Source organism: Podarcis raffonei, chromosome 5, assembly GCF_027172205.1.
Source record: "Podarcis raffonei isolate rPodRaf1 chromosome 5, rPodRaf1.pri, whole genome shotgun sequence".
Lineage (NCBI taxonomy): Eukaryota > Metazoa > Chordata > Lepidosauria > Squamata > Lacertidae > Podarcis > Podarcis raffonei.
Window position 1 is genome coordinate 66,604,205 of NC_070606.1, and position 25,291 is coordinate 66,629,495.

Genomic DNA, 25,291 nt, shown 5'->3' on the forward strand with positions numbered 1-25,291 from the left:
TATGAACTATGGTATAGTGTACAAGTGAAGCATATCCACAGGCTTATGCTTTAAAACAGGGGTGAAGCAAGGCTTACCTGGTTTAGGTTGCATGACTTTGCCTCATGCCACCCCTCCCTTAAGTTAATTTGCAAGCCAGTCTTCAGGAGACCACCAGTTGTTTCATAGCCGCTGGGCATTACCTGAGAGCATCTGCCTCTTCTGTTAACAACTTCCTGTGCCTCTCCAGCGCAGTGAGCTCCACAACCACCTGTGCCTTTTCCTTAGCCATGTCTTCCTTCTCCTGCAGCGTACGGAGCAAGGAGTCTGCTTGCGTCTCCATCTCTCGGTGGCTCTGGGCCAGCTGCTCACCTAGAGTTTGCTTCTGGCTGTTCAGCTGGCAAAAAGCAGAGGGAAGTGTGTGAGAGAGTAAGAGCAGGAAATTAAGAGGCTAATTAGGATCCTGGCTACACAACCCTGTAAACTGGGGCGGCGGGGAGGCTCCTCCAAGTGTTGTTAGACTTCAACTACCATCAGCCCTGGGCGGAATGGAACATAGGAAACCTCCTTCTACTGAGTCAGAACACTGATCCATCAGGCTCAGGACTGCCTACACTGACTGGCAGAAGCTTTTCAGGATTTCAGAGAGTGTTCTATCTTCCACAGTGACCTGGAGATGCTGGGGCCTGAACCTGAGTTCTTCTGCATGCAACATAGTAGCTGGACCAATGAGCTACAGTCCTTCCGCTCAGTGGTCAAAGACGATGGCTGAGGAGTTGTCATCTAACAATGTATGGAGAACCACCAGCTTTCCATCCCTGATATAAACCACTCCTCTTAAGGGCAGTAGTTTGGCAGAGCTGTGCCTCTGTCAGGGACTGGCAAGGTGCTGAGGAGTGTGTGGCAGATGCCACAGGGTCAGAGGCTGCACCAGGGGAAGGGAACAGCAATTTATGGGGTTTGGTGCCTCCTGTGAGGCAGAACTCAGGGCTGGAGGGAGGGAAGAGTCTGAGCAGAAGGACACTGTGTTAAAAAAACACAGGGGCCTAATTTGAATAGTAGAATGCCTGCCATCTGGTGGGCGGAGCTTTTGTGTTGTGCTCTGGAATCGGCCCCTCCCTTCAGATGTCCAGTTTAGTTCAGTTAGAGAGGCCAACTGTCATTCTTGCCTCATGATGTTTTAGTTTCTCTCAGATAGTATATTATTTTCTTTATTATTAAAGCTTTGTTTGACATATATGTGAGCCACTTACTTTTCTGAAAGAAAAGAAACTCTACCGAAGAATGGTGGAATATCCTAAACTGTGTGAATGAGGGGATATTCCCAGTCTGACAGGAGGATTGATTTTTTTATTTTATTTTAATCACCCCACCCTCCACCACAGAAAGAGAAGAGAGGGTGAATGACACAGGTCAGGAACTGGGGCTGGAGTAAGGGCAGGAGTGTATGAGAAGTCGCAGGTTGCTTGTGCTCGCCCCGTCAGATGCCGGTCCTAAAGGTCAGGTGGAGGTGTGGTTATGCTGTTGCTCCACCAGTCTAGCTCAGAACACCAGCCTGGGGAGGGGAAGCCAGCTACTGAAGTCGGCAGAAGTGTGTGTGTGTGTTTTCTCTGTGCACCTTAGGAGCTACCGTAAGTGTGTGCTTTGTCAATAAAGAATTAAACTACCAGCCGTCCTTGGGCTGAGTGTGCTTAGGACAGCCTCTGAACTCAGTGGTTCTTCTGGACAGGAATCCCAAAATGGTTTGTTTGGATCAACTGTATTGCAGAAGCTTTGCCGAGTGTATCGCCAAGATGCGCTCTTGTGTCAGGGCCAACCTAGTTATTATGAGCAACCATCTGACTCAACAAGTGGCGTTTCTCACTGGAACCTTTCGCATATTATATTCTTATATTTATTTATAAAAGTCTTTTTATATCGGAGTAACAGATCCAAGCACAATAATGCTCGAGCACAAGTTATATCTCTACTGTGATCAGAGCTAAATTGGCAACTGAAATGCAATACTGTATAATGCTTTCAACACATCAAACCTCCGCATTTCCAGCAGATCAAACCTGCCAAACCAATATGTTAGCAATCATTGGGGTTGCAGGGTGGGGGGTGGGGAATGCCAAGTGATGCACTCCTGCTTCCCACAACTTTTGCAACCAGGAAAGCAACCGAAGGGCCAAGTTTTTGTAATTCACATAATTTACTCCAAATCTCATGTTTGGCTGCAACAGGAAAGACTTAGTGATCTATCATGCCCCATTTGTCCCCTCCCCAGCAGAGTACTCAACCAGGAAGACAAAAATTATCCCAAGTCCTCTCTTATTCACATCCTTACTGTATCCTGAGGCAATGAAAAGGTACTGTGTTCTGCCCTCTGTTTCATACCTGCATTATTTGGTCCTGAAACTGGATTCTCTCCCTGTGGAGCGAGGCCACTTCCCCTTCCAGTCTCTCCTGCTTCTCTTCTGAGGCCTTGAAGTTCTGCTCCAGCCCCTGCTTCTCTGCCCTCGTGTGCATCAGTTCTTGCTCCAAGTGCGCCAGCTGCTCACGCCAACCGGCTTGCTCTTGTTCCAGCTCCCGCTTCCTATTCGAAAGCCTGCTCTTCTCCTCTTCAAGCTGCACAACAAGAGGAAAGACTGGGGTTTGCAGGCTCTAGAAGGGGCGGGGGGAGATGATCCAGCAGGAAAACAAAAGGTGGGCTAGCCTTGGCGGAAAGGGAACGAGGATACATCCTTATGGCACTTTCACACACGACCCCTGGATTTATTGTTGAATTTGAATGTGCAATCATTAGCACAGAAGAGAAAATGGGAGGGGCCTTTTGTTATTCAAATGTATATTCTGGTCAATGGGAGGGGGTTATTTTGCTTTTGCATTTGTGGTAAAAACCAACTTGGGAAAAATCTGATTACGTTTCAAGTGTAAAAATAGAATAGCAGCTCCTTTTTTGCCATTTCTCCCCTCCAACACAGAGATTCTAAGGACCAAATTATGGTCTAGCTTGCACAGCTCTGGGACATGGGTGGCGCTGTGGTCTAAACCACTGAGCCTCTTGGGCTTGCTGATCCGAAGGTCGGCAGTTCGAATCCCCGCGACGGGGTGAGCTCCCGTTGCTCGGTCCCAGCTCCTGCCAACCTAGCAGTTTGAAAGCACATCAAAGTGCAAGTAGATAAATAGGTACTGCTCTGGCGGGAAGGTAAACAGCGTTTCCGTGCACTGCTCTGGTTTTGGTGTTCTGTTGCGCCAGAAGCAGCTTAGTCATGCTGGCCACATGACCTGGAAAAACAGAGCGGACAAATGCGGCCTCTAAAGTGAGATGAGCGCCGCAACCCCAGAGTCATCTGTGACTGAACTTAACTGTCAGGGGTCCTTTACCTTTTTTGCACATCTCTTCAAACTAAACATTGATTTAAAGGAGAACACACAGTGTAGTCGTACACACACCGCTGACATCATGACTCTTCTCTCCTCCTTCTCCTGCCGCGTTGACAGGAGCTAACCCATGGTCTGGCTTAGCGTTATGTCCAAACCCCGGCTTGTGGCTTATTTCTCTCCAAACAAAGCATGAATTGTAAACGATGTTTGCTCTTGGCTTACAGCTCATGGGCAGAGCTATAAGAAAGCAGTGATTGCCATTCCAACTTGTGCTTGTCAGAATCAGCGCCATTTCTTTTTCAGTGCAATTATTTGTTTCGCAGACCAGTATTTAACATAAGTTATATAAGTTTACATAAGTATTTATGGAACTTACATTCATTTCAATGTAAAGGAAATGTCAAAACAATGCTTTTTTTTAAAAAAAAAGTCATTCATTGCATACCATTTGCAGAGTTAGAAAAGCAACACAATGCGAACCAATACTGGTCAGACTCACTTGACAGATTTCCATCCCTGACCACAAACGAAATGTGTGGACTGCATCAATTACTGCTTCTTTTTCAGTTTTCATCAGAATTTTCCAACACCCCTACTTGTAGTTTGTTTGGGGGAAATAACTCATGAGTTCAGATATACATTATAGCAGTGTGCCAACAGAAGGAGTGGAGTGGAGCAAAATGCCTGCAGTTTCAGCAGTGTGCACCAGCATTCACCTTTAAACCATAAGTTTAGTTTAATTATTGTTTGAGGTGACATGCAAACGGGGCCTAAATGTGACATAAATTGTGTGAGTGCAATTAACACATTTTAGAAAACCTAAACGACAGTCGCGGGGCAGGGGAAGAGGGGCAAACAGCAGTGAGACCACAAGATACGGGAAGGGTTTATCCTTCTCCACTTGTAGTCCAAATGAAAATTGGCTTCCCAAGCTGCTATTTGAAGAAGGAAGGATGCCTCCCCATTCTCTGCAGTGTCTTTGTGTGTGTGTCTTTGTGTGTGTGTGTGTCTTTGGTTGCTATTCACAATTTTAAAAATATGCACATTATTGAATTCAGCCCATTAAAAGCACATCTAGATTGAACCAAACCTCCTACCATCAGTTCTCATTCTGCTCCCTCTGTTTGGGCCTGGTTTTGCTCACATACTGTACTCCAGTGGACATATCAAAATGACCTTCTGGTAAAGTTGATCCACTTAAGCCAGATCAGTGTCTGATTCACAGTTTCAACTGTGCAGAAACTTTGGGGGTAATTCTGGACTCCGTATTTTCCTTAGGTTTTCTTTTGCTTCCCTTCCTTACCCGCCCCGCCCCCCACTTGCACAAATCAATGGTGACAGGAAAGGGTTTACTTTACTTTCTCCCCAAACTGAGCAGGCGCTTCAATGAGGGCACAGTCTTGAAGGCTACGATAGCTGTGCTTGGGTGAATTTTCCCATGTGCTTGTTGTAGGCAGCTTACAAGCTTCCATTAGGCAGAAATCACATGCTTGAAGTCTTCCGGAAGTTATAAATGCTGTTGGCATAAGCTGTGGAGTGTGTGAGCACTCTTGAGTCCCCCCCATTTCAGGCCTCACTGCAAGTTACAAGCTCTTGGCGGTTACAAGCCCTGCAGGGATGATGGTGCTCATGAGGCCGAAAGCTTTCTGGCACACCATGGGTTTAAAGAGGCTGACAGGAAAGTGTGCATTTTGGCAGCCAGCGAAACCACTGAGGAGAGCTTTGTTTGCTCTGAGCAAGGGACACTCAGGGACTGACAGGGAAACTGGGATTCAGGGCATGTTCTTCCAGGATATGGCTACCACAGTTTTAGGATAAAAAAAAGCTTAGACTAGGACTCAGGGCAGTTGTATTTTGTTTTCGAATTTGCATCTGACAGGGCCAAAGAAGATGAGACAACAGAAGTCCATTATTGGATCTTCCATATTTTTCACTTTTGTAGAAAGTGATGGTGGTGTGTGTGTGTGTTGGACTGGGACCCTGGTACTAAGGGAGGAGAGAATTAGCTCTCTCCATCACATACGCTGTTTTCCTGATGATCACCCCCCTTCCCCAGTTGCTGTTTGCCCTATTAGGGAAAATGTACAGTATCATACAAAAATGCTATACTAACAGGATAAACAATAGCTTCAGGGAGTTTTCACAGGTATGTTGGCATTGTGAATGGGGTGAGAGGGTAACAGTCCCTCTCCCAGCAACCAAGTCCCAATTCAAGTTCCCTACTCCTCCCCACACCCTGTAGACAGCTGTTTTTGACATTGTAAACTAATGAGAGATTCAGTTATATTCTCCTTTAGTTTAAGTCTCATTCTGTCATGAGGCAGAGACAGCACTACTCGAAGGTTCACAGCAGTTTCCTACCAACTTCCAAACACAACTAGAAGTGATAATTTTGAATCTTGGGCTCTGCCAAATCATTTGCAGCATACTGTTTGTAGCCCTTAAGGTGATTGTTATACCAGGGGTACAATCTGTTATCTCACCCTCCACCACAATTAAAGCTGGCTCAAATCCTCTGCCAGAGGTAGTTGACTCCACTTGCCCAATAGTAGGGCCATCTGTGCCTACATGCTCACATAAGCAGCGGCTACACTCAACTACACCTTCTGCTACATCCTGGCTGTCTTTGTTACCTGTAGAATTATGCGGTTGAGGCTGACTTTGTCATGAGCCAGCCCTTCGTTAAGAGCACCCATCTTGGCTAACGAGTCTCTCAGCACAGCTTCTTCCGATTTCATCTTGTGTATGGAGAGCTCAAGGTTAGCACTGGTGGCTTTAACCTGAGGAGGAAATTGAGATACTGAATTTCACCTCCAACTCCAGGCTACTTCCCCTTCAAGGCATAGCAATGGTGCCTCAGATGAGAAGCTATGCTTTAGGGAACAGAGATCCATAAACTCATGCCTAATTAACTTTATGGGGTAATCCAGATTTGACGATAGATAGGCAGCCTTTTCCGTGGAAGAAATGGGTCGGTTGTGGAATTTATACATTAAATCAGCTGGACGGCATTTTGGTTGTAGTCTTTTATATTGCTGTTTAAATATCATTTACTGAGTGCTGAATGGCAGCATCTTCAATTGCATCTGTTGGTGTCTATTTGTGGACTGTGTGGCTTGGGTGCTTCAGAATCTCCTAAATGGTTAGATCAAATTATTGGCTCTTCTCAGAAAGCTAAATCCACGAATGCTGCTTATAAATGCTTATTGGACCTTTATAAAGTAGATTTTAGGAACTTGGGAGAGTTGTGGAATAGGTAATTAGAATGTGATATAAAATCCAAACAATGGAAAACTGCTTTAGAGTCTGTCCTGAAACTTTCTCTAGATTTGAAATTGAGACTGAGCCTGCCAAAAAAAAAAAATGTTGTTTCATGAATACTAGTCTCTACAACAGTTGTACAGGAAGACACGGTCCAATCCAGGTAGATGCTGGAAGCGTAATGCTAAAAGGGCCTTGTTGAGGCATATGATGTGGTCACATCCAGTGAGATATATTATTTTTGGTCTGAAGTTGCTGTTCACATAAATTTTGCATGGGCAAAATATTTGATATTTGCAAATGTTCAGGTACTTTTAAACTATATTACTACAGCTTGGGGATTAATAGCAGGAAAACAAAAGTGAATGTTTTAAGCCTTTATGGCCAAGAGACTTATACTTCAAACCTGAAAGAATAAATACCCACTACCCATTATGTAGTGGTCTGAGGACCTCCTCTCTTTTGCCACGTTTGAAATTTTTTATTATTACTGTGTGCGTTTAAAAATCTATCCTTGAGGTTTTTTCTTTGTTAAATATATCTGCATCTGTATCTGTATCTGTATCTGGTCTGTGCCAAACTTTTAAAAAAGGATCTATTTGTCCATTCCACATTCAATTTAATACCAATCAGTGCCTTTAAAAAAACAACAGAAAACACCCTGAAACTAAAAAAGGGAAGAGGGAATCCTTAGCATTTGTGCATACAAAAGTTAACACTATTTTTCTCTTTAAGATCAAGTCCATTACATAACCAGGCAATATTATGTTGGGAAAATATAGTTTCCCCCCGAAAGTTCATTCTAGCCAAAGTGTGGGTGGCAAAGAGATCTGCTACTCACTTCAGCAGAGCCAATCTGAGCTGCTAGGGCAGTGTTCACAAGAGTGTTTTACCAAAATAGTTACTCATTCAGGGCCTGCCCTAACACTTTATTGGACCATGGCCTTGGCAGGCACATTATTTCCAAGAAAAGAGATTAAACTTAGCACACAGTTTACTGTTTTCAAATATCAAGTCCTGATGATGTGATGGCATGCAATGGCACCTCCCCCACAGTTCTGCTTTCCCCTTAAAACATAAGGGACCGAAGCTGTCAGGAATGAAATTTGGTTCTTCTAGGGTGCTGGACTGTCTCAGACTCAGTAATGCTGCCCTCCTGGCTAAGTCTCTGGGATTCACAGTCAACTGTCAGACTGGCTATCAAGATACAACAGCTATGATTTTACAGTCATTCTGTTTCCCCTTCCTCCATATCAGGCACTAATAGAAGCCCACGCGGAAAGCAAACATTTGGTGACATTTTCCAGAGTAAAAGGGCACTGTGCCTTTCTGCCTGGCATGGCTTTGCAATAAACCAAGCTCCTGAGACTTTTGGCAAGGGGCTTTTCCATAAAACCTTGGAACCCAACCATTACAGATCTATGGCCTTAGCCTGGTGGGATAATACTAGCCTCTCCCTCCAGACTCCCTGGTACTAGAAGTGGACAGTGACAGGCTACCAGTTACACTAAGCTGCTGTTATTATTACTTTGCATGTTGCCCAGGTAACTCTTATTATGGGTGGCTAGTAAACTGAATTAACGATGATTAAAAACACATTTCCTGAAAAGTTCAAGGTGGCTAAACAAGAAACATACAAAAACAGTAAATGTTTTACAACTTGTGCTTTGTACCTTTGCCTCCCAAGTCTCTGTACTTGCTGCCAGTCGAGTCCTGCCTTTGCACAACCTCTGGACTTAGCCGCTGCCTGTTCCTATCCTTGACTTTGGACAATCCCATGCTTTGTTCTTAAGGCTGTCGCCTCTTTTCTTTAAATGGCTTCCTTTCCCATCTGACTACACAAGACTATGCGTGATAAAATCCTTTTATAGCTTTTACAATGCTATATGTAATTACTTCACATATAGAAAAGTCAAGATTTTGTTTTCCAAGAAAAGCAAATAGATGCTGGGGGAGGGGGATTGGGGGCCATGTCAGCAATAGTTAGAAACATAAAGGGGAGGACAATATCCTCAGTTAGGGCAATAACAATAACAATAACAATAATAATAATTTATTTGTACCCCACCCATCTGGCAGGAGGAGAGTTATTTGGCATATGGAATGTGCCTACTGGCCACCCTTACTTTGGAAAGTGCTCCGCTCAAGCCTTCCTTTGCACTCTCGAGCATATCCTTCTCCAGCATGGCTTGGTTCAAAGTCTCCCTGACTGTCACCAGCTCTTTCTTCAGGGCAGACATCCTTTCCTCAAGCTGCTCCAGGGATCTTTGCCTGAAGAAGAAGAAGAAGAAAAGGTCTAACTATGCCTTGCACCAACCAAGCCAGATTACGCTTAACTCATTGTGTCGATACACCTTGGGATGCCAATTAATGTCGTTGGGGTTCAATTTTTTATTTCCATTATTACAGCTATCTTTCATGACCACATCTTTCTTGTTCCCCGACAACTGGCACACAGAGGCTCACTGCTTCTGAGGCAGAATACAGCTATCATGACTTGCAACGCTGATAATTCACACCAACTACGGCCAACATTATTAGCAAAGGCTATCTATCTGCCCAAGCGTGAAAATCTGGAAAAAAGACCTGCCATGTCTTTGAAGACCAGCACAGAGAGCAGGATTGCCTTGTGCATCAAAGCACTAGGGACACAACTGCAGCACCTCACCCCCGCTCCAGCTCCTTCTTCGTTCTCTCCCTTTCCTTAATGACATCCTCCTTCTGTTCTTCCAGGAGTTTTCGCTGTCTCTGCAGCTCTCCATTCATAGTCTTCAGCCGCTCCACCTCCAGATAGGAGGAATTGAGCTGCTGATTCAGGCTTTCCACTGCCATTTCTGCGGCCTCCTTCTCTCTGGGGAGTGAAAAAACAGACAAAATATGAGCAACCTGGGGGTCAAGATAATGCACCCTGAAAACAGGCCCCCGTTTGTCTTGAGGTAGAAATACATGCTCTGCTTCCTCCACCTGCTTTTAGTGACCAACCACCACTTCTCTTTTGCAAGTAGGTGGGCTTAATTTGCTGCAGAGAAGGGGCAGGCAGGAGGAAGGAAATTAATCCTGCCCCACCAAAGGCCTTGAACAGGAAAAAAAAAAGTTTTCTAGCAGCAGGGGACAAAATCATAGAAACATAGTGCAAAGCAACTAAAACCCATCTATTCAGACCCTCTGCCAAAAGCCAGGAGTATCAAATGCTGCAATCCAGACTCAAATATGCTGTAACATGAAATGTACCTGCAGCAAAAATGCCTCTATCAACCTACCTGCCTGCCTGCCTTTCCATCTGTCCATCCATCCATCCATCCATTGTATTTGTACATTCCTCATACAGCTTAGTGCAGCTTTCCCCAAACAGTTGTAGCCCAAAAATATCTGGAGGGCACCAGGTAGGGGAAGGCTGATTTAGTGAATCCTTCAAATAATTTAAAAAAGGGCAAGGAGGGGGAACCTGTCAAAATGCAGCAAAAGTTCTTCTTTTAAATCCCCAACTAGGAACAATAGTGCAGGTGCCATTCTATGCTACCCAATGACCTTCCTAGGACAAATTAATTTCACAGATACCCTTTTATATGCGTCCAAGATAAATAACACCGCTGTAATACTGTTGGGGCTAGCGGGGAGAGGCATTTGATAACCTTTGGCAGCAACGAATGCTGATGCATGTTATTCCCAAAGACATTGTTTCATCATCACTTTAAGAATCACTTTACATCTCTTTGGCTGACGACCACAACAGAAATGGGTGCAGAGGTGTGAAATCGCATCATCAAAACAAGAGACCCCTTTTTGTTACTATGGAAAAGTGAGTTGTACAATATTCCTTATCCACCCACCAATCCAAGTCAAACTGTATCATGAATGTGCTGCCCTTAGGTAAGCACAGGAGGCCTCAACAGCTGGCCTATTTAGTTCAGTATAATCTACACACACCAGCTTTTGCCATTGTGGCACCTCCAGATGTGCTGGCTGGTGCTGATGGGAGTTGCTATTCAAAACATCTGGAGAGGACAAGGTTGGCAGAGGCTGGTCTACGCTGACTGGCAGTGGCTCTCTAGGAGTCTTTCCCAGCCATGCCTGGAGATGCCAAGGGCTAAATGCAACACATATGCTCTTATCTCTGAGCTGTGGACCGTCCTCAGATGTGAAGGGATGCATGGCATAGGGAGTTTCCAATCACTGACGCATCACTACAGAGGGCGATGGCTTCCTTTCTGAGACGCTTATTTGAAGGTCACAATCTACTTAACCACCTGAAGGACTGAGTCAGAGCCATGTCACTCAAAAGCATTAACAGATCTGAAGGCTCCCTCTTTCACCTTCCGAGCACCTCCACTGAGGCTTTCCAGCGTTGCAGTTCCCTCCTACAATCCTCCAGTGACCGGGTCAGCTCTTCACATTCCTGCCTCTCTTCCTGCAGCCGCTGTTTTGCTGCCTGCGCTTCCTGCTGGCAGTCAGCGAGCTGCTTCTTGACAGTTCCCAGGGCATCCTGGCAAGACTCCAGCTGCACACGCAACTCCTGTTCATTAAAAAAAAAAAGGGAGCAAGCAGGAAACCCCTTCCACATCATACAACACGATATGCACGGGGGGGGGGGGATACCCCATTTAACAGGTGGGCAAGTGCTGTGATCAACACCTTCACTGACGCTGAGGAGCTGAGTCTCTATAGCCAGGGAAGCCGGATTTTGTAAATAAATACAGAAATCTGTGGTTTGGGTAAACCCAAAATGTGCAGAAGAAACATTGCATTCATATCTCTGAAAGCTGGCTTCCTGAGCTCCATCATTTGGCTATGCTGCCTGCATGCACGAGGGATATGGACACTAAGAGCCAGTGCAAAAGGGTGTTGCAGCTGTTGCCTGACAAAGGCCAGGATTGGGGGGTGGGGAGAGTTCCTGTGGCGTCAGGTGCACTAAGAGCTCCAGGGGATGGCGGAAAGAGCCGCCAATTTCTCTTGGTGAAATCCAGCAAGGTCAGGGCAGTGTGGGTGAAGCAGCAAAAGCACCAAGCTCACTGTCTCGCCCCTCCCAGTAAACAGCAGCAGTGACGCTGCAGCTGGGAGGCTATTGTTGCAGCGTCTCCTGGTTTCAATACTCTGTGAAATTTACAGTTTTATACATATTTTGAAATAACTGTAAGGTAGAAGCATTAGATGACTGTATCACTGTTCGTTCTCTCTCTCTCTCTCTCTCTCTCTCTCTCTCTCTCTCTCTCTCTCTCTCTCTCAGATTTATAACTGTAAACTCAGGATATCCAAACCTGCTCATGCTGCTGTGATTTCTGGATAGCAGCACGAACTGCTTGCAGTGCTGCATTCTGAAGTGATGAAGGGTGTGCCCGGGATGGTGATACCCGCCGGCGGTGGGGAGAGCTGGAGCGCAGAGGGGAGGTCTGCCATAGGGTGTCTTCCTCTGACGAGGTTCTTGTACTTTCCAAGGAACCGAGTCCTGTGCTCTTGGATTCAGACAAAGCCAGCTAGGAGGAGGGTTGAGAAGAAGTGAATGCCAGTCAAATCCATCACAAGTTATTATACCTTAATGAGACTGGGGTTGAACTAAGTGGGTTTCCCACATCCCCCACCCTAACTCTGTGAGACTATGGTTGTAAGAAGAGACTGCTAAAGAGGCCTGGCAGATTCCATCACAGGTCTATGAGATTTAGTGGGTCTGGATGGGGCTAGAAGTTTGTGTCTATGCGTAGAGACTTTACATTTGGGGTAAGTTAACACTGCTGGCAGCCACCAATGATGGAAAACAAACTTAGCTCAAGTTCAAAATGGCTGCAGACTGCCTACCACTGATGCATGTCCAGAAGCCCAATGGAGGATGGTGAGTACCACCAACAAATAGTGGTGGTGAGAGAGAAAGCAGATGGTGTTCTATAGGTTTCTCTCTCACTATAGCACCCTTTAATTTCAGCTGGGCTTGTGTAAGAACTTCCTAGTGAATCGAGCATCAATTTCTACTCAAGTTAGATGTCTACCATCAAATTACACAGAGTGAGTCAGAGTCGTCTTGTGAATGTATATATATCAATTTAACTGGATTACAGGGCAGGTAAAAGTTTCGCACACCTTTGTGATGCTGTTCAAGCTATGTTGCAAATATTCGATTTCTTCTTTCAGGTCCTTCACCTCTTCTAGATCTCCAGTCTTACTGGCCTCCTAGTGTTCAAAGATAAGCAGTTTCTCAGAAATGGACATGGGGAAAGGGCACAGAAAGTATGAGAAGGCAGGTGTGTGTGGAAGTGCAAGCCAGTGTGTATGTATTAGGCCAGGCATTTTGTGAGGATGTATATGCCGGTACGGCTATGTGTGTTTGCCTGAGAGAGTGACAGAAAGGGGGGGTTTGTGGGTACGTATACCAATTTCTGAATGTCCATTTTTAGGGCAGAGATGGTCTTCTCTTTCTTTGCATTCTGTTCTTTAAGTTTATCTCCTAACGTGGTCAACTCTGCAATCCTGTAAGACAAAAACCAGACATAGGTGGCAGATTGATCAGGAGTGAAAACATATGACCTCAAAAGACTCAATTCTTCATACTCTTGGGATCATTAAGCCACCAATTCACACATCACATTAAAAAGATACATGGTCAGAGGCTGACAACAATTTTTAAGAGCTGAAAGTAGCTTCAGAAAGGCTTCCCTTCCCACTATGTATTGTCCTGGACAAGTTCACACAAAGACTGGGAGAAAGCAGATTCAGCAAGAGGTCTTGGGTTGATGGAGAGAACAGTCAATAAGAATCCAGATGGTGTGGAGCCAATTCAAGATCAAGAACCAATGGAGAACAAGAGCTGTCAGATTTACAGTCCTATAGTACCCCCCAGATATCCCAGAGAGCAGACATCGTTTTCCAATAGTTCCTAGGTCCCAGTTTGCCTTTACATCCTCTCTGGACCAGGCTATTCCTTACAGGCTCTGCCCCACTCCCCGAGGAGCAGAGAGCCTCAAAGAGTAGTCCTCTGGGCTAGAACCAAGCACTCCATTGCCTCTCTATTACTTCTTGCCAGTGGTATTGGTGAAGGACCTGAAAGAAGAAATTGAATATTTGCAACATAGCTTGAACAACTGAGAACTGGGAAGTGTGAAGCCTTTGTTCCTGAGGGAGCTAGTCCCTTTGATTCACGGATCCAGAGAGATGGGCTGTGTCTAATAGGTCATACTCAAGGTGGACCCACTGAAATCCATTGACTTGACTTGACTAACAAGCCCATTGCAATCAGTGGGTTGATTCTACTGGATATAAAGGTAAAGGTAAAGGACCCCTGACAGTTAAGTCCAGTCGCGAACGACTCTGGGATTGCAGCACTCATTTTGCTTTACTGGCCGAGGGAGCCGACGTTTGTCTACAGACAGTTTTTCTGGGTCATGTGGCCAGCATGACTAAGCCGCTTCTGGCAAAACCAGAGCAGTGCACGGAAACGCCGTTTACCTTCCCACTGGAGTGGTACCTATTTATCTACTTGCACTTTGACGTGCTTTCAAACTGCTAGGTTGGCAGGAGCTGGGACCGAGCAATGGGAGCTCACCCAATCGTGGGGATTCAAACCGCAGACCTTCTGATTGGCAAGCCCAAGGCTCAGTGGTTTACACCACAGCGCCACCCACGCTGAATATAGCAACGGGCAAACTTTTACCCCACTTTAAAAGCGTGTGCCCCAAAGACCAGAGGCACCTGCGAATGCTCTTCTAACCTGGAGTTCAGTTCAGCTTTCTCTCCATCCCACTGGCTCTGCAGCTGGATCATCTCCCGGACTTTCTCCCGAAGCTGCTTCTCCAGCAAACAGGTGGAGCTGCTTTCCGAGAGGCGCAGGTTGGAATCCAAGTTGAGGCAGGCGGTCTGGAGGCGGCGGGCAGCTCTTGCCATGTCGGTCCCTGCCTCAGCGAGACCTCTGGTAATGAGGGAGTAAAAATCTTTTCTCATTCAGCATTCACACATTTTGTCTCTGGCAAGGCCAGCTGAGAGCCAGAAATTCCAGTTGAAAGCTGGGATGGGTTCTATTTAGGGTTAGGCCATAGGGTCACGGTTTTCAGATATAATAACGTAAGAAGAACCTGCTGGATCAGGTAAATGCTCCATCGAGTCCAGCATCCTGTTCTTGCAGTGGTCAATCAGGTGCCTGAAGGAAACCCACAAGCAGAACCCAGGCACAATGACCGCTCCCACATCAAATGGCCTTTTGCATGGTCACACACAGCCCCCCGGATCCCAGTGCGACTCCTGGTAGTTTGGGCTGACTTCATTCTCCCAGGCTGGATACCTGGAGGTCTCCGCCTACCTCAGCCAATCGCCCAATCCTGCCTGGGGAGGTGTTGCCAGGGGATTGGCCAGGTAAGGAGAGGGGCCATCTTGCCCACACAACAGAAGGTGAAGTTTACCTGCGAAGCAGCAGTTGACTCCAGAGCTTCTCCCACCCTCCCCTCCCTCAGTTAAGTCTTCTTTGCAGATTAACCTCTTCTCCACAGGTATACAGGCGTTGTTACGTCAGGGTCGGAAAGGAATTTTCCTGCATTGGCAGGTTTTGCCTTTCCCATAGCAGAACGTCACAACTTTGGCAGTTTCAGGGCTTGGGCGGAATCCTTTAGTCTATCTTCCTAAATGGAGGGGGGGCGTGAAGTGGTGACCCACGCCCCCCTTGTGGCAGTGATGTCAGGGTTCCCCATTAAAGGGGTCTTGAGGGGAGGCATTGGCCATACGCTGAGAGGTTGTCATTGCTCTCCCGTCCAACGGCAGCGAAATGGGGGGCGGGCTCTCTGCTTGAACATATGTTCTCCAGAGCCAGTCCAAGCCCCACACATTCTGGATAACCCTGAAGTCTCCCAGATCCCCGGCTGGGGACTGGGAAGGATAAACGCCCAATGCCTGAGCCTGAAACTTAATAAAGTTGTGGCCAATTTTAATCCCATGGCACGTTGTCTTGAGTCATTATTCCGCTCGGGGGTCGCCTGGGGTTGGGGGGACTCCGCCTGTCCACGCAATACTCTGCTGTGGTTTCCAGAAACTGGGATATATTTTGTCCCTCCCCAAATGCTTCGCATTGGCGTTTTTGGAGCTGATGACACTCAATATTTTTAAACAACGAGATCCCGCTATGAAGGCATCAACAGCACAGGCAAATCTTTCAGGCATTTTCTAAAGAGCCCTCAGGGTCCCTCTTGTAGCAGTGCTGCTACATTGAGGGAGAACCCACCTCTCCATGGTTGTGCGGAGCTCTGCAAAGTTGCCACGGAGTGTGGCAGCTTGACGCCACAGCAGCAGGATCCCACTGTGCTCGCTGCTTAAATAGGAACTGTAACTCTGCAAAGGATGACGGAGAGAACAGGATACGGACATGTCACCGGTTCCAGCACTTCAACATTTTATTAACTGAGAGCTGCAGAAAGTTACCTCCCTCCGACCCCCATTTGTATTACTCGCTATACTAAACCATCTTCCAAAATCTGTTCAAGGTCCTATATGAGTAAGGCATGGGAAACAGAATGTTTTTGCCCCTGCTGCAGGCAAGTAGAAGGGTTACAGAAGATACTATTTAAATTTACCTACAACTCACTAGTTTGCTTTCCTGGCACTTCTTGTTTTGCAAGCTGCCATGGACGTTTGGAAAAGTAAGGCAGAAAATGTTAAATAAATAACTTGCAACTAACCTTCAGTTTCCAATAAATAGTACTTTCAAGCCAGGCAGGGATACTGCTGCGTCATCCCCGAAACACACAACAAAACTGTTAAAATGCAAACCAGGAACTCGACGAAACGCTTCCTCTCCAAAGGTTGTAGCGAGGCTGGCATCAACTCTGGCTGAGCAAATAAGAGCTCTGAGCTCAGAACTTGGCCAACGTATATATGAGCTAATATTTTGCTGTACACATGAGTATGTCTCAGTGCTTGTAAAAGAAATCTATACATACAGATTATTGTTCTGCAGTCCAAATAAATAAATAAATAACACCACCAAAGGCTTTGCTGTTTAGAACTGGAGTTTTCAAGGTTTCCTATTGGATCCAGACTCCTTCTCACAGAGGAGCTCTTTCATAATACTGGAAGAGCTCCAGCAATGCCTTGGTGGTCTCCGCTCCATAGAAGGGTAATCCAACAGCAATTTTAACTACTACATCTGGTTAATAGGGTATGGAAATACTAAAGCAGTGGCAAATATGACATGATAGAAGTGTCACTGGGTTAAAAATGCCAACAGCCCATTATGGAATCAGAATGGCCAAGATCACTCTGTTTGTTCTGAAAGAGGGGCAGTCAAAGAAAGAGAGTCCGAGAGAGACAAATGGCTTCTCAACCAGGGCAGATCATATTCAGGGAGAACCTAGAAGAACAAAAAGCTGCATCAGGCCAATGGAGGGGGAGACTCTCCAAAGAATCAGAGAATTGTAGCAAAATATTCAAGGTTAGTGGGCTGAAGCTGCTAAGATGAATGAAACAATGCCAACAGAGCAGAGAGCCAAGAAGCACAACTGACTCCAGTGTAACAATTCTCACTTCAACACTAATAGTCCATCTTGACCCAACAAGAAAAGTGATGGGCGAAGGCCAAGTATTACATATTTTGGTACCCAGCTTGTTTACAGCCGGCATTTACAAGCAAGATAATTATGAAGATCGGGAATAATTTATCTTTGAAGCAGCAGAGTCAAGCACAACTTGGCTAAGAGGTTTTTTACTGTGAGTGCTGGAACACTCCCCGTTTTTTTCTGGTGGCCAGGAACATCAGTGTGGTGATGTGGCATTAACCTTCTAGCAGCATAGGAGATGTCATGAAATTTCAGGTGGAAGAAAGAATTCTGGATTTGTTCCTGTGCTGGAGGTTCAGCGCCATTAACCTAAGTAAGAGCCAAACAAGGGAGGATGACAAAGAAAAGGGAAACCACAAAGGTGCTGGCATAAGACAGAAGGATTAGGAAATGGTGCTATTTGTGTTTGCAGTGATGCTAAGGCATAAGGTTTTGTTTAGTCAGCTATACTGAGCATGAGCTGTGTGCTGCAGCTTATCTGGACAAGGATGCAGAAGGACAGAGCAAGGTGGCATCAAGCCAGCATGGGCCTATTGGTGGAACCAGCAGACTGGCTTCACCGATGGACCCACGCATATCCCTGAAAGCAATGGTTGGGGCAGATTCCAGATAGTGAACAGTGCGGCAAGGTTACAATAAACTGTACTCTACGCATTTGGAAACAAACCCAAGGCAAAACTGTTGATATATGACAACAATTCTGAATTCACTAACCCTGTACAATGTTCGGTGCCCCTCAGTTTTGTAGATAAAACTCTTTAGTAGTTGGCCTGTGTCCTCTTCGAGAGGAGAGATGCTTATTCATTGAACCAAAACACACACTGCCTTTGCTAACTAGGAACTCTGCATTTTGCCAAATACAAATGCTCTGCCAAACCCAAGCTGGATTTACAATGCATAATAAATTCAAAAATGCAGCGTCCACAACCAACATTTATTTTCTAGAGAGTTTATTTTGATCTGGGTTTTTTTTTATGAGATAGAAAAGAGGGGACAGTAAGAGAAGAGGGAAAAGGAGGTCCCCCCAAAGAAGGAGTGGGGGCCAAACTATAAATTATTTTTATGCACACAATTAGCAATAGCATTGCTTGTTTTTAAGGTAAACAGCGGGGAGGGGGGGGCTTGAACAGGACAATGTGGGTGGTGGGTGGGAGAGTGGGATTGAACCCTTTGCCAACACTGTAGTCCTGAGCCAGATCAGTTGCTCCTTCAATACATAACATGTTATATAGGCATTCAAAGGAAAGCTCCCACAGCCAACAACAGAACTGCAAGGAAAGAGGGAATACGGGCTATGGCACTCCCCAAAGGACTGGAACTGGAGAAATACAGTTGTACCTCAGAAGTCGAACGGAATCCATTCCGGAAGTCTGTTCGACTTCCAAAATGTTTGGAAACCAAGGCACGGCTTCTGATTGGCATCCAGAAGCTCCTGCAGCCAATCAGAAGCCGCAGAAGCCGCATCCAACATTCGGGGTTCCAAAGAACGTTCGCAAACTGGAACACCAACTTCCAGGTTTGTGGCGTTCGGGAGCCAAAACGTTTGAGTCGCAAGGCGTTCGTCAACCAAGGCACGGGTGTAGTAATTTTAGCGCCTGCTAAAAACATTCCTGTTTAGACAAGCCTACCTAGATGCTTAGAGAATGGAGGTAATTTTAATCAGTTTTAGTATTTTAACTTTTGTCTGCTTTAAAATAGGGCTGTACATTTTTCTTGATTTTCTTATCTTTTTGTAAACCGCTTTGAGGGTTTTTAAAAAAATAAAATATCAAAATAATAAAACAGCAGCCTGGAGGGACCATGAGCTGAACCAGTAAAGGTACTGAAGGTGAAACAGCGATAGTTGACTCTGAATTTTCTGGTCTTGGCAGGAGTGCTGATCCTATGAACAGCCAACCCAACAAGATGCTGAGTTGAGCAAAGAATTGGTACAAAAAAACTCCCAGTGCCAAATCTGCTACAGGTGTATAGTACAATGGTGCAACATGAAGAAAATGGATTTCTAATCATTATGTTGCCTGGCATTTCAAAAAGCAACCAATAGGATATGTTGTACCTCCCTGCCCTTGTGCCACTGGGACTCCTTCTGTTCACTCCTCAGCCTGTGCACTTCCGCGGTTGCCCTCTCCAGCTCCCCTGCTAGTCTTTGTTTTGAGGAGTTCATCTGGTCCAGCTGTTCCCGGAGAAGAGTATTCATCTGAGAAAGACTGCTGCTCCTAAGACAAAAAATTAGAAAGCCAAGGACAGTGTTTTCCTCCACAATCACAATATGGCACACTAGTTCTTTTGAATCCAAGAATTCCTATTTTTTTAAAAAAAACTATAATTTTTATTGAATAATTTTATGTTACAAAAAGCAATACAGCCATACTACCACTAAATATAATTAAGAAATAAAAATTACATACATCAATATTTAGTTTGTTATTTGTTATTTACCGTCTTATTTCCTCCCAAACATTGCATACAACAACACACATATGTGCAGACACCCATACACCCACACCCGCACACAAAATGATAATAATGAAAGTAAATATTTGTTTGAATCCAAGAATTCCTCTATGTCTTTATGTCTATCCAACCATATTAGTCACAACAAAGGCTTTGTACTAAATAATAAAAAAGATGGTGGGTTTTGAGCAAGTCCCACCCTTTGGGACAAGACCTGCCCTTATTTGTATGACATCAGGCATAAGGCAGGGAGGTAAAGGTTGCCCAGAATGGCCTCATGGGCGAATGGGGAAGCCCAGTGAGCTGGAGGTTCCCCACCCCAGCTTAGGATAAAAGGAATGGAATAAGGATCTGACACACCTAAAATATTGTTCATGATTTGCAGTAATAGATTCAGGGATGCTGCTACCATCAAATGAGGGGCTGGGAGCTGGGGGCACTGTCATACAGTGGTTCCGCTCCTTCCTCCTGGGCCGTGTCCAGAAAGTGGTGGTGGGGGATGAGTGTTCCGACCCCTGGGCTCTCACTTGTGGGGTGCTTCAGGGTTCTGTCCTCTCCCCCATGCTTTTTAATATCTATATGAAGCCGCTGGGAGAGATCATCAGGGGGTTTGGACTGGGTGTTCATCAGTATGCAGATGACACCCAGCTCTACCTCTCCTTTAAATCAGAACCAGTGAAGGCGGTGAAGGTCCTGTGTGAGTGCCTGGAGGCGGTTGGAGGATGGATGGCGGCTAACAGATTGAGGTTGAATCCTGACAAGACAGAAGTACTGTTTTTGGGGGACAGGGAGCGGGTTGGTGTGGGGGATTCCCTGGTCTTGAATGGGGTAACTGTGCCCCTGAAGGACCAGGTGCGCAGCCTGGGAGTCATTTTGGACTCACAGCTGTCCATGGAGGCGCAGGTTAACTCTGTGTCCAGGGCAGCTGTCTACCAGCTCCACCTGGTACGCAGGCTAAGACCTTACCTGCCCGCGAACTGTCTCGCCAGAGTGGTGCATGCTCTAGTTATCTCACGCTTGGACTACTGCAACGCGCTCTACGTGGGGCTACCTTTGAAGGTGACCCGGAAACTGCAATTAATCCAGAATGCGGCAGCTAGACTGGTGACTAGGAGTGGCCGCCGGGAGCACATAACACCGGTTCTGAGAGATCTGCATTGGCTCCCAGTACGTTTCCGAGCACGATTCAAAGTGTTGGTGCTGACCTTTAAAGCCCTAAACGGCCTCGGTCCTGTATACCTGAAGGAGCGTCTCCACCCCCATCGTTCAGCCCGGACACTGAGATCCAGCGCCGAGGGCCTTCTGGCGGTTCCCTCATTGCGAGAAGTGAGGCTACAGGGAACCAGACAGAGGGCCTTCTCGGTAGTGGCGCCCGCCCTGTGGAACGCCCTCCCATCAGATGTCAAAGAGATAAATAATTACCTGTCATTCAGAAGACATCTTAAGGCAGCCCTGTTCAAGTTTTTAACATGTAACGCTGTACTGTTTTTAACACTGATTGGGAGCCGCCCAGAGTGGCTGGGGAAACTCAGCCAGATGGGCGGGGTATAAATAATAAATTATTATAAATTATTATTATAAATGAAAGTTCAATGACATACAGTCGTACACTTCAAATGGAACATTAATTTATACCTTTCCTATGGATAAAATACCATGACCACAATTTAAAGAAATAGTCACCAGTGGGAGACCTCCAGCATACGAGTCTAATTATGCCCAGCATGGGTCCCGGGTAAGGCAAGGCCATTTCCTACAAACCATGGCCACCTGCCCCACACCTGGCATCCTGTGGCATCAGATGTGGGGCAGGATACAGTTGTCTATCAGGAGCTTAAAGGAACTCTTGATGGTGCTTTCAAAAGCAGGGATCTCTGTCAGCGCTGAGCAGTTGCAGCAAACCTCTTTGAATGTGTTCTCTCTGCCTCAACCAGCTGACTGGTGATGAAAGTGTGTCTTCAAAGGAGGCTACCATAACCACTGATCAGCTGATCACCGAAGAGCAGTATTGCCAGTATATGAATGTACCATATAAACAACCCCCCTGAAGCAAATGGCAACCTCACCTCTGCTGCTCCTCTTCCAGGTGGATGAGAGTGCTCTCCAGCTCTGTATTGTGGTCATGCTCAAAGCGGAGTAAATGCGACTCCGTTGAGTCTAACCTCATCTGCGCCTAGAAAGATGACGGATTGTGCATCAATATTAAAGCAGCGCACAGAATGATTGGCTGGCAGGAGCTATAGAAATATGCATGTCCTTACATATATGTTGTACAACACAGAATCTGTTTAAGGCAATAGGAGACTTTCTCAGAATCCCGAAACTGCTTTTTAAAAATAAATATTTGGATTTGGGAGGTCTGTGATTGGGAGAAAAGGTAGGCAGCATTAAAGACAGCCATTTCCTAAACCCTCAGAAATAAAACAGGTTCTGGGCGGGGTTTTTTCATAGACATGGGAGAGGTATTCATCCCACATAGCTCTGTATTTCTTCACATGACACTATCATGTCATAAGAATTCCTAGAGCCTAGTTCCTTCAGCTAAACTCTTCTCATAGGTAGTAAAAAAATGTGAAGCGAAAGAATATGATGGCAATAGGCTAGATGTGGATGGGAAGACTTTCTATCCTTTTTTCCACACCAGCATGTCATGTTCCCCTGCCCTGGTCACCTTTTTCCTGAACTACAAAAGCCCCAAATGTGGTAACCTTTCATTGCAGGGAAGTTGCTTCAACTCCATGATCATTTTGGTTGCCCCTTTCTGCACCTTCTCCTGCTCAAATTGCACTGTGAGGCACTAGGGATCTCTAGTTAAAGCGCGGCGATAATTGCCTTTTAAGAACTGCTCCGTGTTTAGGCTTCTCACATATAATTGTAGTCATGCATAGGTTCCCCTCTGTGAATTATAATCCCCTCTAAACCCCACAGGCTTTAGCCTTATATAATATTATTACCCTGTTGTGAAAAAGGCTTTGTACCCAGAACGTCCTTCATAAAATAAAAGTACTCCACTGGTTGCCTATATGGCCCATACTTTACACACACAAAACACCACCAAACTGGACATTCAGAAAACCAGTGGGAGTCTTTAAATGATATGAACTACACAAAGACTACTTGTACCATGTATGTCATTAGGCTAGGCTGTCTGCCAAGCGCTCGCTCCAATTAAAGGTGCATGGCGTGAGGGGACAGTGATCTACAAATTGCCCACAGTGCTAACAGTCAGGCTGCCACATGCTTCATCACGATCATTTATAGCATGAGAAAAGCCATGCGCACCATCTGTTTCTGATGCTCACACTCGGAGGTTTTCTCCAGCAGTTGTTGCTCCAGCTCCCCACATCTTTTCTTGTACTGCAGCATCTACGCCAGGGAATAGAAGCAGCAAGGCACTGCTATGAAACCATCACATCAGCGCAAGGATTTATGCTTGCCCCATGGAACTTCCCCCATGTGTCCCCTCCCCAAATTTGCACCAGAGGGTTACGGGGAGGGGTGGGGGACTGTCAAAATAGATTTAGAGGGGTGTAGGTTGGAGAAAAGAAAAAGAGGAAAGTCCCATTGCATTGTAGGGGGTTGGAGCAGATGAACCTTGAGGTCCCTTCCAATTCTGCAATGCCATGATTCTAAGTGTCTATCCTTGTGCTGACAGGATGGTCACTTAGACTGCACTGGGTACAAGCCTTAGGTAAAGAGAATTAAAAGAGAAGACAAGAGAGAACAAAGGAAGGAACCAGCAGCCCAGGCGAAGCTACTTACCAGGAATAAAAGAGGCACGAAGAATGAAAGCTTGATCCACGAGGCCAATTTATCCAACAACTTTAACAGGTCTTCAACAAATTCTAAAGAGATTTCTGAAAACTTACTTGGACTACTACCATGACATCTGATGGAGGTTGGTCAGTGTAATAAAACACTGACTATGATAAGAGCCGGACCAAGAGAACCAGAAGTATGCAGTCACATACAGTATTAAGTTCCACTACAGTGATGCACATGATATCAACACCACCCCAAACTTTATCCTATGCAAGCTATTATTAGAGAATGTAACAAGTTCTGACCCCATTGACTGGCATTGTTGACCAGAAGATCAAGTATATATATATATATTTTAAACCATAAAACTTTACACCAGGACAGAAGCTGGTACTTACTGTAGAGAACATGCATCACACAGTTAATGTATTCAAGCTCCTCAGACTGCATGCACAAATAAAAGTTGAAATGGGGGAAATGTACCTTCTTTACCTTGGGATGTGCCATGTACAACCTCCCGTCACCTGTTGCCAACTCAGAAGTTCTACATTCATTTCTCTTGCACTGCAACAGTATACCCGGAGAACATTCTCCCCATGTGCTTGTTCTGGTGGCAAAATCTAGTATAATTCTTTGGGCCATATTCGACGTGCAAAATGGATCCCCCAGAGGTGGTTGTTCTAAACCCTATTTCTCTTCAGCTTGGATCTGCTTACAGCATGAATCTTGTAACTAAAGACTTTCTCTCTGTCTTAAGCTTGATATAAAAAGATGGAGGAAGAATTTGAGAGTTAGAATCATAGAATCATAGAATCATAGAGTTGGAAGAGACCACAAGGGCCATCGAGTCCAACCCCCTGCCAAGCAGGAAACACCATCAGAGCACTCCTGACATATGGTTGTCAAGCCTCTGCTTAAAGACCTCCAAAGAAGGAGACTCCACCACACTCCTTGGCAGCAAATTCCACTGTCGAACAGCTCTTACTGTCAGGAAGTTCTTCCTAATGTTTAGGTGGAATCTTCTTTCTTGTAGTTTGGATCCATTGCTCCGTGTCCGCTTCTCTGGAGCAGCAGAAAACAACCTTTCTCCCTCCTCTATGTGACATCCTTTTATATATTTGAACATGGCTATCATATCACCCCTTAACCTCCTCTTCTCCAGGCTAAACATGCCTAGCTCCCTTAGCCGTTCCTCATAAGGCATCGTTTCCAGGCCTTTGACCATTTTGGTTGCCCTCCTCTGGACACGTTCCAGTTTGTCAGTGTCCTTCTTGAACTGTGGTGCCCAGAACTGGACACAGTACTCCAGGTGAGGTCTGACCAGAGCAGAATACAGTGGCACTATTACTTCCCTTGATCTAGATGCTATACTCCTATTGATGCAGCCCAGAAATGCATTGGCTTTTTTAGCTGCCGCGTCACACTGTTGGCTCATGTCAAGTTTGTGGTCAACCAAGACTCCTAGATCCTTTTCACATGTAGTGCTCTCAAGCCAGGTGTCACCCATCTTGTATTTGTGCCTCTCATTTTTTTTGCCCAAGTGCAATACTTTACATTTCTCCCTGTTAAAATTCATCTTGTTTGTTTGGGCCCAGTTCTCTAATTTGTCAAGGTCGTTTTGAAGTGTGATCCTGTCCTCTGGGGTGTTAGCCACCCCTCCCAGTTTGGTGTCATCTGCAAATTTGATCAGGATGCCCTTGAGTCCATCATCCAAGTCGTTGATAAAGATGTTGAATAAGACCGGGCCCAAGACAGAACCCTGTGGCACCCCACTAGTCACTCTTCTCCAGGATGAAGAGGAACCATTGATGAGCACCCTTTGGGTTCGGTCAGTCAGCCAGTTACAAATCCACTGAGTGGTAGCATAGTCAAGACCGCATTTTACCAGCTTCTTTACAAGAATATCATGGGGCACCATGAGTTTCCTGGCACCATTTTAATATCTG

At 45.6% G+C, this 25,291-nt stretch overlaps 1 protein-coding gene across 1 annotated transcript in view; it reads right to left on the reverse strand.

Moving 5' to 3' along the window:
- CROCC2 (ciliary rootlet coiled-coil, rootletin family member 2) overlaps positions 1–25,291 on the reverse strand; it is a 97,840-nt gene that overhangs the window by 58,202 nt on the left and 14,347 nt on the right. Inside the window, exons 5-18 of the mRNA XM_053389928.1 lie at positions 22,866–22,949; positions 21,650–21,756; positions 19,186–19,345; positions 15,800–15,906; positions 14,303–14,500; positions 12,969–13,065; positions 12,679–12,768; positions 11,865–12,080; positions 10,923–11,122; positions 9,278–9,460; positions 8,736–8,880; positions 5,982–6,128; positions 2,359–2,589; positions 183–376 (exon numbers count right to left, since the gene is read on the reverse strand). Of these exons, the coding sequence (XP_053245903.1) occupies positions 183–376; positions 2,359–2,589; positions 5,982–6,128; positions 8,736–8,880; positions 9,278–9,460; positions 10,923–11,122; positions 11,865–12,080; positions 12,679–12,768; positions 12,969–13,065; positions 14,303–14,500; positions 15,800–15,906; positions 19,186–19,345; positions 21,650–21,756; positions 22,866–22,949 (2,159 nt within the window). The remainder of the gene's footprint in view (positions 1–182; positions 377–2,358; positions 2,590–5,981; positions 6,129–8,735; positions 8,881–9,277; positions 9,461–10,922; positions 11,123–11,864; positions 12,081–12,678; positions 12,769–12,968; positions 13,066–14,302; positions 14,501–15,799; positions 15,907–19,185; positions 19,346–21,649; positions 21,757–22,865; positions 22,950–25,291) is intronic.